At 35.1% G+C, this 12,500-nt stretch overlaps 2 protein-coding genes across 2 annotated transcripts in view; one reads left to right on the forward strand and one right to left on the reverse strand.

Annotated features, from left to right (window-relative positions):
* LOC135215668 (FMRFamide neuropeptides-like) overlaps nt 1–6,917 on the forward strand; it is a 163,410-nt gene extending 156,493 nt beyond the window's left edge. Inside the window, exons 3-5 of the mRNA XM_064250612.1 lie at nt 819–872; nt 2,953–3,180; nt 5,408–6,917. Coding sequence (XP_064106682.1) covers nt 819–872; nt 2,953–3,180; nt 5,408–5,966 — 841 coding nt within the window. The 3' untranslated portion in view covers nt 5,967–6,917. The remainder of the gene's footprint in view (nt 1–818; nt 873–2,952; nt 3,181–5,407) is intronic.
* LOC135215670 (N-alpha-acetyltransferase 35, NatC auxiliary subunit-like) overlaps nt 1–12,500 on the reverse strand; it is a 739,676-nt gene that overhangs the window by 665,664 nt on the left and 61,512 nt on the right. The gene's annotated exons all lie outside the window — the stretch shown is intronic.

Here is a 12,500-nt window from a genome sequence, read left to right on the forward strand (position 1 = left end):
TGATAAAAGGGGATTTGACGTTTTAATGTAAATAAACTAAATATGTGGTCTCTACCATTTTATGAGAAAAAGATTGAGAGAGAGAGAGAGAGAGAGAGAGAGAGAGAGAGAGAGAGAGAGAGAGAGAGAGAGCAGTTGGTCATAGCCAGGAAAGACGGTTATTTAAGTCACGAGAGAGAGATTTTATGTTCAAATGGAAATTGTTCAGTATAAAAAAAATGCAAGGCACCATTCTCTTAATATCGAAGTCTAAAATGCGCAATAAGTGTCAATACATGTAAAGTTACTTCTGATGAATATGACTTCTAAAATGCCTAAGCTAAGTGCATTTCGGCGTCCTGGGTAAATAGTTTCCTGTTCATAAAATTTCGTAAATACTGACATAATCTCCCACAAAGAATCACTCGTTTTATGTGTATTACTATTCTGTTACGTATCCTTCCTTTTTACATAGAATTTTCATGTAAAATGATTGTCATTTACAACAACCGATAACCAAATGCTTGAATTTAGGCTGTGATTCAGAAGAGTACGCCCATCGAGTAGTTATCGTTTTCAAATATTAGCGTCCACCAGCGGCAAGTTCTCTCTTTCTTACTTTCATATTTATCTACGTATATAAGCCTATGGTTTATCGTAAACATTCTCTCTACGATTATCTGATAACTTGTTTAACCACTACTCTCATTTACCTCTTCGCCTTTTCTCATTTGATACGTCTAAGAACTGTCTACAAAATTAGTATTCCGAAAGTGAGTCAGTCTAATTTTTCGAGTCTTTAAATAAATTGTCTAATGATGTCACTCTTCTTCTTTCAGGTTTGGACGCAGCGGTGATGCCGTAAAGAAAGATGGCGGCAGAAACTTCCTCAGGTACGGCTAAAAGAGGATAAAACGAACACTGATACATACGTACATATATATATAGTCTATTGACACCCATATATACTATATATATATATATATATACCCTATATATATATATATATATTATATATATATATATGACCAATTCTTAATTCTTTTAATCTGGCGAAAACATTGTCTGTGTTCAAGTGGCTGACAAAACGGATTACAAATCATCAAAGGACTTGTTTATTATATGAAATGCGCATAAAGGTTCGGAAGTTTCAGAACTGTATAGTTCCTACGTCAGTGGAGAATGAATACAAAAGCAAAGCAAGAAAGGGGAGCATCTATATAAGATCTGAGTAAGAAAATTTAGGACATCCAATCAGGGAGCTGGAATGGTAAGCCCTCTAAAAAGGAACAATGAAGTGTTGTATCATCGACGCTAACCCTTTCAGTGTCTGGAGGGGCGTCCAATAGCCCGGTGGCTGTTTCACTGGTACTATAATGAAATCCTGAGACTATTGATTAATACTTCTTTTTATGAATGATGTCTGGACAAAAAGGCGTTCAATGTCAGTTCCATAATCAAGCATTTCGGTCGCATTTAAAATAGCGCCACTTATGCCCCATTCCGAAGAGGGTCCATTAGTCTCATCATCAGCGGAGTTGGAGGCAACCCACTATATAGTGGTATGAGAGGCCCACATTTCTCCCTTTAACAGATATTTTCATAATATATGCCAGGTTAGTGTTCAGGAACTCGACTAGACGGATTTGGGGGTGGGGTGGGATGGGCGGTTCTTGAGAAGAAGTGAACTTCTTGAATGATTGTCCATTTGCTCCCAGCTACTGAATGAAGACAAGAAACCATACCGGCAGTCTGAAAGATTTTCTAATTCTTGCTTAATAAAATGCAACGTATATCTAGCCAGAAATAATTAGGACAGAGTATGCACAATAACTCTAGATGGGGATGAGTCGTTCAAATGTTGAGATACAATAGTATCTAGTACAGGTTTTATTGAGTTGAAATTTAGTGAAAGCCTCTTGAGGGCAAATCAAACGATTGGCGAACTGAAAGACAGCTGGAAGTGAAGTTGACTGAGATTGCTTAATAGGGATATTATACATTATACCTTGGTCTGGTACGATTTGTATTTAAAACGGACATGAATCATGGAACAAAAATTCAACTGCGAGTGTATTTTCATACATATGTTGCTTGAAATAAAATTAATGTCGTATTAGATGATATCATGTACCTATAGCTGAGATTGTTAAACACACACACACACACACACACACACATATATATATATATATATATAGTATATATATATATATATATATATATAGATATATATATATATATATATATACATGAATATATATAAAATATATACTTATATATATATATATATATATATATATATATATATATATATATATATATATATGTATTGTGTGTGAGTGTGTTTATGGATCTCATCTTTTATATATCATCTTAGATACTATATTTGTCTTTAAAATTTCAGATAGCAAAAATCCAACTCCAGCGCACCTCAATTTTTTTTATTTCATCGTTATTATCATTACCTTATATCCTTGTCATGGTACGATTTGTATTTAAAACAGACATGAATCATGGAAAAAAACAAAAATTCAACTGCGAGTGTATTTTCATACATATGTTGCTTGAAATAAAAATTAATGTCGTATTAGATGATATCATGTACCTATAGCTGAGATTGTTAAACACACACACACACACACACACACACACACACACACACATATATATATATATATATATATATATATATATATATATATATATATATATACATGCTATATATATATAATATATATATATATATATATATATATATATATGTATTGTGTGTGCGTGTGTTTATGGATCTCATCTTTATATATCATCTGATACTATATTTCTTTAATTTCAGATAGCAATCCTCCAGCGCACCTCAATTTTTTTTATTTCATCGTTATTATTTGTAAAATTCACATTGCGATGCAGTTAAGAAAAAATAAAAGTATTGAAAACCGAATTTTTCACCCTTTTATATTTTCCTGTCATCAGATTCGGACGCGGTGGAAACGAGGAGTACGAAGACGACGAAGATGGCGCCGCAGCTTCCGTCGAGAAGAGAGATCGCAACTTCTTGCGTTTCGGACGCGACCGAAACTTCTTGAGATTTGGACGCTCGGGTCCTGAGGAGCTCGGCCTCGAAGACGGGTCTATGGAGGAAGAGAGAGGCGATTTGGAGAACTACCTTCGGTACAGCCGCGCTGATAAGAACTTTCTGAGGTAGGTTAGGGCGCAGATGAAGTCTGCAAGGCTTAGGTAGTCATCTTGGGTCTTTAGTCTTTTAGTACAAAACGAGGCATGGGTCGTCTTTTTGTATTTTCATTCTTACGTCTTTTAGTTTTCTAAAGTTTGTATTAAATTTGTTTGGCCTTCTTTTATCACATAACTAAACGTATGAGACTCAGTACTCAGGCAGTTCAAACTCTCAAAGAATAACTATTGCACATTTCACTTCTGAAATCAGTTTCATACGAAAAGAAACCATTCGACAAAGAATCAGTCTCAACAACCAAACGCGGCCGAGATATCACTAGACACTAGGTGCCACTACTCTCGATTTCTCATCTGTAATGTTCTTTCACTTTCTTTCTTTCCCATTTATTCACACTTTGACATAAAAACTGAGTTTTTGCATTCTGGACTCAAACAAAATCTCTTTCCCTCTGTGGTAATTCTTCTCACAAACAACTTATGTGCATACTGTTATTTTGCAGGATACTCTCCACACAAAGATACGGTTTTAGCTCATGAGCTTTTAAGTATGAATGAAATTATATTACAGCAAGGATATGTCTGAATTTTGCCACTAGAATCAACTATACATAAAGTACTCTCCTTCAATACTCATTAATGGAATGAGATATACATCTATTACTTGAGCAGACCTTAGGATAATATCCAGCCTTACTTACTGAAGAACAGTCTGAAGTGTAGTATTATCTTTTCTCATTGTCCTATACTGTAATAATAATAATAATAATAATAATAATAATAATAATAAAATAATAATAATAATAATAATAATAATAATAATAATAATTAATAAATAATAATAATAATAAATAATAATAATATGTGGTAATTTTTCAATTTTTTTTTGGCTATAACATTCCTCCAATTCGACTGGGTGGTATTCATAGTGTGGGGTTCCGGGTTGCATCCTGCCTCCTTAGGAGTCCATCGCTTTTCTTACTATGTGCGCTGTTTCTAGGAGCACACTCATCTGCATGAGTCCCGGAGCTACTTCAGCCTCTAGTTTTTTCCAGATTCCTTTTCAGGGATCTTGGGATCGTGCCTAGTGTTCCTATGATTATGGGTACAATTCGACTTGCATATCCCATATTCTTCTTATTTCTATTTTCAGGTCTTGATACTTATCCATTTTTTCTCTTTCTTTCTCTTCAACTCATTTATTATTATTATTATTATTATTATTATTATTATTATTATTATTATTATTATTATTATTATTATTATTATTATTATATCATATATTAGATGAAAACTATTCGTATGGAACAAGCCCACAGGGGCCATTAACTTGAAATTCAAGCTTCCAAAGACTATGGTGCTCATTAGGAAGAAGTATGAGGAAGTAAAGGGAAATACAGAAAGACGAGATCCCACTTAGTAGGAAAAGAAATGACGTAATAAATAAATTAAATTAGAAATGACATCAGCTGCATTTTAGTTTCATTTGGACGCCCTACAATTCTAGAAGGGCATGTCCTTCCCAAATATCGTCATCTCCACAAACTTAGACACCAAGAGATGACATCACATATTAAGGGTCATATGAATGTGAGAATAAGAAGAGAAGTTGGCAAATCCCGTTATAAACGAGAAAGAAATGGGAAACAGGTGAATTATGGTAGTCGAAAGGCATGAAATAAGAATGAATTTTCAATTTATTGTGAAGGGATATATGACGAACGATCGTATCTGTATTTCAAGGTGTGGGAGGGTGGAGGTAATGAAAGATGGATATCTGACACGGGGTCCTAATAGTTTCACGAACAAAGGAGCTACGGTTACGATTTTCGTTCATTTGAACTTTCCGTCCCTTTCACTCTGTTTGGTCATTGTTTTAAACTCCTCCCAAAAGACAGAATTAATCTTCTTTTTCATGTTCATTCTCTATAAATAAAGAAACAAGGAAATAAATAGTTGAATTAACTCATAAGGATGTCAGATATATATATATATATATATATATATATATATATATATATATATATATCTATATATATATATATATATATATATATATATATATATATCTTACTGTCACTGTAATTTTTGTCACAATTTTGTACTAATTTTTTCTACAGTTAATTACCAACGTCACTTAGAAAATATTTTGTTTACAATATTAAGCAAAGCAAATATAAAATGTCAATAAGCAATGAATTTTATTACCTTTATTAATACGACTTTTACTCCTTAGATTCGGACGTAACTACGACAAGAACTTCCTTCGTTTTGGACGATCAGTTGATTCCCAGACACTCTGCGATGATTGCGAAGAAGAAAACCTTAACAAACATCCCAAAACTGCATCCCCACCCTCCTCCTTTCCCGCCACCACGGTCTCTGGAGAACAGGGCGCCGACGGAAACTACAAAATAGGGAGGGATGCTGAAACGACCCCGTCTGCAGAGATCCAATTTCCATCTAACGAAAAGAAAGAAGTTCGTCGGTCTAAGCGCGAGGCTTCCGCTTACTTCGATACTTCTATCTCGGGTCCTCACGGTCCCGCCTTCTGGGGACGAAATAACCTGGCCAACGAAGAGCAAGAGGACGAGAGCTTTAGCCTCGACGACCTGCAGGAGGTCGCCAAGAGACCTTACAGCCGCGATTTCTTGCGCTTCGGTCGAGATCGCAATTTCCTGAGGTTTGGGAAGAGATTCGACGACGCTTCTCCCGAGTCCGATTTGATGATGATGACGCCTCTCCAATACACATCCAAAAGGGTCAGCCACAATAACTTCCTCCGGTTCGGTTGAGCTCCTTGACGAGAGCACCATAGTTAAACCCCCTCCTTTGAATAAGTCTTTACGTCTTGAATCAATAATAATAAGACAGAACTCGTCTCGTCATCATACCAAAATAATGTACCGAATTCAGTTCATAGATGTTGTTGAACTTCCTCTCCTCTAAACTTGATCTCTTCTTCTTTCTCCCGAGAGTAAGAGAACAGGAAACTGAAATGATAAAAGTTTTACTCATTGCTTAGTAACAAGCCGCAATTGTTGGCACAAGAAGAGTTTGTAGGCTTAAGATACTTATGGCTGCATTGCTAGGAAAGGGTGATATCGTGTTTTAGTCGGTTCACCAAAGAAAGATTAGCTCCGAAAGGTCGGCGTTTCTCTATGACTTCTGAAGTAGGAGGCACAATTATTAACCATTATGGTCCCAGTAAAAACATTGTTCGTTATACGTGTGAATAGTTCTGGCTGGATTATAACTTTTTCGTTAAAGGTTTTCATTTGAGTCATGGAAGGAACATCTATGAAATATCCCATGCTTTCCTGAAAACTTTCAACTATATAGATCAAATAATTTTCTATAGTTACTTTCCCAGATGCCTTAGACAACTGGTTATTGATCTTATTAATCAATTTTATTACTGAATTTTTGAGTAACAATACTGTGAGCAAATGGTTCAAGTTTATAAAGCAGTTTTGCTTTTCGCTTATCTTAGGAGGACAGTTTTGTACATAGCCTCATTTCTGAAATTTCCTTTAAACGCGGGATTTCTTCAGTTAGAATCGCTGTAATAGTTGAAATATGTAAATTAGTTAAAATAATCGTTCCAGGTTAGTACTAATGCAGTCGACATATTTCCCGACAAAAATAAGATAGGTTGGGACGTCTTCAAAAAATATAAATATAATCATTATAAAAATTTTGAGTGTTCAGAGATTAGCTCTACTTCATATATATATATATATATATATATATATATATATATATATATATATATATATATATATATATATATATATATATATATTGTATATATATATATATATATATATATATATATATATATATATATATATAATGAACATACTTATAGAATGTTCAGAAATTAGCTTTACTTCATTATACTATATATATATATATATATATATATATATATATATATATATATATATATATATATATATATATATGATATACTCCTAGAAAATAACTTCATCAAGGTATATTATAAAATGAAAACTAGATATCAATTCCTATTTCCAGGATCTGATCGTTGTGAACACCCATTTCAAATTACTTATTCAACAACGCAGATTCTATGCTGGATGAGTCATGTACACTTTTTTACTGATAAAAACCTGTTTCTTCCCTTTCCTCTGCTATACTTTTCTTCGTTTACGTTTTCTTTTCGTTCTCCTTCTTAAAACAACTTGGTGTTAAGATGAATAACCTTGTTATAAAGAAAACTTATTTTTTCCAATTTTCACTTATATTAAAGAAACTTGATTTCCCTCCCAACTGGCCATTTTGCCAAGAGTTCGAGTCTGTTTTCATTTTGAGCTTCCGTAGAAATCAGCTGATCAAAGGAAAATGACATCTAATTATGCCACAAGAGAAGAAGAAGAAGAATAAGAAGAAGAAGGCAATGTGAACAGAGGTGGAAAGAGGAATTACCGAAGCGCGAAGCGAAAAGAAATACTTCAGTCGTTGTTCGTCTAACTCTCGTCAGCCTTTTTCTTCAGGATTCTGAAACTACTTCAGACGCCTCTAAGGATCCTCATATTGCCATTAAAATGTAGCTGTTTCTTTCCTTATGATTTCTCTCTGGATCGATTCTCTGAACTTTGATTATTTAAAAAAAATGTGCACATAGTTGAATGTCTAGTCGTTAGAGAAATTTCTTGTGAGAAAAAAAAAAAGTGGTATGGACGAGACGACCCTTAGTGTTACTGGTGTGTATAAACCTGTCATGTTATTTTGCCCTGTGAATCATAATAAAGGAAGGCTGGAACAAATAAAGTTAAGATTATCGTCCTTTGTTAGGTAAGGGTGATTCAAATATCACGTCACATTTCACGAGAGTTCAAACGTGAACACCCGAAGGCTACTATTAATTTTAGGATATGCAAAACCCAAATCATATCAGGAGAAACGGCCAATGAAGTAAAATCTCCCAGTTTGTTGAAATAAATAGATTATTTCTCACTGTTTTTCATTTAGCCTCGGGGAATGAAGTATGCAAGGGAATTTTCACGGGAAAAACTATCGTGACCTGAATGATGTTATCTCGTTCGGAGCTCAGGAAAGTTTTCCTTCGAGAGAAACAGACTGGTGATAAAACGACACAATAATAAAAATTAAACATGTGATAACAAGAGATAACGATATTTGATGAGATGATGTTTTTAACGTACGAGAAACAATGGCGCAGTGATCACTGATCAGAGGTCACAAGGGTAAATAGATTATTTTGGTTTGCATGATAAGTCGACATTGCATTCTTCATCGCTACATAATGGCATAATATGGTGATTCAAACCCCATTATGAGTAAGGTTATGAAGTAACAAGCCAGGGATAATAGCGCTCAGAGGTGTGATAATTAGGCTTTAGCAAGGATCAATGAAAAGAAATAAGCAAATAGATAAGAAGCGGTAAATAGGAACGATAAAAGGCAGTTTCATAAAAATAAATAGGAGGAAATAAATATACAATAAAAATTTACATAAGATATTAAAGACGACAATAAACAAAAGAGACGAAAAAGTGATAAAATACAACAAAAATACACAAAGCAGAGATGAAAGAAAGTGTCAGTCAAACTGGATAATTGAATAGAAAGGTACAACGTCCTGTTAAGACAAGGGACTGTGAGAAGCAATGGGCAGTTTACTAGAAAGCCTGGATAAGAAGTAATAAACTTCTTCGCGTACCATAAGGCTGAGGAAAGATCAAACAGACACAAGGCAGAATTAGGCAAGGAGTGACAAGGGTATGATGAGAGATGAGGATCGTCTCTCAAAATGACAGGATGAGAAAGTATTACGGGAATCAGGAGAGATGATCAGCCAATGACAGAGGTTGATGGGAATCGACGAGATCACGAAAAATCCTAACAGGAGAAACGACCGGATGACGATAACAGACAGTTGAAGAAATAGGCAATAAAGGAAGATAAGCGAAGTATAACAGACGTGGTATGTGACAGCTACTGATGACAGGAAAAAGATAATGAGACGATATCTCTACGAAATGAACCACAAATTTTATGCATATATTTCTCTCTGTAACTGTAGTAGAATACGGATTATTCATTCCATTTTTTGGAGTCGCCATCTACCAGCCGAGCACCCGCTCTTTCAACTCTGGTCTCTAGATAAGTAAGCAGAATGAAGGTACTACGTAGCTCCGAGCTTCGAGGTGGTACATGAGAATGAAAAAGATAACACATTGGCGATAACATCTCAGATAATAGATGGTAATAAACCAAGAATTCCTCATCTTCTCATGTAACCTTGTAACACCTGCCAGAGGACCCCATCAATCATTTCCCCGAATTTTTTACCCCATTATTTTTTCATTTTTATTCCATCACAACCCCCAACGACAGGCTTTGGAAATTCCTTACTCCTGTTTTTCCCAATTTTCTATAATCTTTCTAATTTCGAGAGGCGTTTGTACTTTCCTCCGAGTTTAATTCCTCATTATTTTGTGGTACTACTTCTCATTTTTCTATACGGCCCAGTATATATATATATATATATATATATATATATATATATATATATTATATATATATATATATATATATATATATATATAATATATATTTACTAGACTGTATAGAAAAATCAGAAGCAATGCCGCAAAATAATTGGGGATTATTACTCGGAGGAAAGCACAAACGCCTCTCGAAATTAGGAAAGTTATAGAAAATAGGGAGGACGAAATTTTCAAAGCCTGTCGTTGAGGGGTGGGGGCGGGGTAATAAATAAATAAATAAATAAATAAATAAATAAATAAATAAATATATATGTATATATATATATATATATATATATATATATATATATATATACACTTATATTATATATGTATATATAATTGCTTATATGACAGTAATATAAGAGAGGATCGAGTCGCAAGAACTAACCGTACTAACGCCAAGTCCTGTCCCGAAGAAGCTCAGAGCAAGGCGCCTTCACTCTGCGTACTAGTGCATACTCGTAAGGGCCAGTGGCGAGAGAGGCTGGTTCCAATGATGGACGATATGAAGTCTAAAGACATGGAGTTAATTACTCGTTGACTATCATGCTTACATATAGAAAAAAAATAGAGCTATGGCTATAGTAGCTACATTGCATGCTATCAGAGATTAGAAACCGCTGATTCCTATAGGACCCGTCTAAAGATTTATTTTCAAATGGGAGGTTAGAATTGCAGAAAGTACAGTTTAAGAAGTTGGACAGCTAAGTGGGTAGAGACCAGTTGGAACAGATGTAAAATAAAAGGAGGAAAACAATGTGGTGCTACAGTGCACCCTTTAAGGTGCAATGCAGGTGGTAGTTAGTTTAAGGCCTGTTGGAATTAGAAAAGGCGTAGAGTTGCTTGCCTTGTGTAATAAAATATAAGGAAAAATAGAATGAATAAACCGAGAGTGTCCCCGTGGGGGTGGGGGGTGGGGAGGGGGTAGTACCGTTAGTACACCGCACGCAATACACTGTAGGCATTACTTTACTTGAGGTTTTTTACAGTGTCCCTTCGGCCCCTTGCTGCATTCCTTTTATTGCACCTCCTTTCCCATTCTCTTTCTTCCATCTTCCTTTCCACCCTCTCCTGACAATTGCTTCATAGTGCAACTGTGAGGTTTCCTCCTCTCACACCTTTCAAACCTTTCTACTCTTCATTTCCCTATCAGCGCTGAATAACCTCATAAGTTCCAGCGCTTGGCCTTTGGCCTAAATTCTGTATTTCTTTCTTCTGAAGCAAGAGGAATGGTACAGATTAAGAGAAATGAGCAAAGGAGATCAAGATACGACAGAATGTAACAGAAAAGGTAAATAATAGGAACTGACAAGAAATATTCCATGTTAAAATATGGTGAATGACAATATAAGTCAGACGTGTCTTGGGAAGAGGTGAAAGAAAATTAAAGGCAAATTAGATATGAGAATGCTGAGTAGCAGATCAAGAGATGAGATCTTGATAAGCGAGTGAATGAAGCGTAGTAAAATAAAACAACTTATAGAAAAGGAAAGATGAATGTTATAGGGGCATAAACATTTATGAAAAGTAATTGGTAATTGACAGAAGTCAAGGTTCATGATGAGTGAAGTTCCAATAAACAGACGCTCATGAGCAGATGAAGCTGAAAGGTCAAGAGCATCAAACAATTGGGCTGAAAATTGAAGGAACCCGGCAACGAAATGATGACATCAGGCAAATGATGATAAATTGGCAAGCAGTAGATAGAGTCGGTTGAAATAATAATGAGTCATTAGAAAATGATAATGGAGTCCAAAAAACAGTAACCGAAGGAGAGGTTCAGAAATGATAAATGAGCAACCATAAGAGGCGACGGTCAGTGTTAATTAGGTGTCATTAACATGGTGATAAAAAAAATGTAATAAATGAGGACGTGATCGTAATAAGAGTAATGCTAAGCATAAATAATATGAATAAGCAGAACGTAATATAAGATGATAAGAAACGGATATATATATGTCAGAAAGGTTATTTTGTAAGAAGCGTCGATAGTCTGTTGGTCTAGCAGAATCAAGAGGTCCACATCAGGTCTCTCACCCTCTTCAATGACTGACAACAAAAGTCTGGAATAGATAATAAGAAATGGAAAGAGGGAGTAGGATGGCGATAATGGTGATAAAGGGTAACAGGAAGTAATAAACAGATATAAATTAGTAATAACAGAATCATCAAGAAGGGAAATATAAACTAAATAAAACCATCATCCTGAGTCGTTATGAGAACACAGTCATTTAAAAACAAGCATCTGATAACAACATACAAGGAAAAGGAAAGTCGGTGATGATGATAATAATAAGATAAAGTATGATAAACATGAGACTGCAAAATTAAAACTAAAAAGCAAGGTAGTAATAGAATAAGAGCAAGCAGTAGATAAATGGCAGGCAAATGAGTAAGCTGCTTCCATTAGTTACGTTTAACGATGTATTCTGAGCCCACCAGAATACATCCAGCCCCGTAGATACAGACAGCTTACCACAACTGTCAAGACCAGCTGCTCGTTACTTCTGTCCTATTCCTAAATCCTGGGTGCTATTTTAGTGAGGGCAGGTGTGTTACACAGGAAGAAGGCAAGAAAATCAGGTTGGAAAGCCGGGAAAAGCTAAGCTTCATCTGTTCAATTCAAAATGATGTTCTCAAAATAATGTTCGTTTTCACGTTAACAAGAAGCACGATTAAGCCAGATGAAACGGTTGTATAAGTGTCTGAGAAGGAATTGAGGATGTTTTGTGAAAATCAGGGCAACTGAATACAAACGGCTGCGTCGAGAAAGGTGCCTGAAAGGGC

This window comes from Macrobrachium nipponense, chromosome 5 (assembly GCF_015104395.2).
Source record: "Macrobrachium nipponense isolate FS-2020 chromosome 5, ASM1510439v2, whole genome shotgun sequence".
Lineage (NCBI taxonomy): Eukaryota > Metazoa > Arthropoda > Malacostraca > Decapoda > Palaemonidae > Macrobrachium > Macrobrachium nipponense.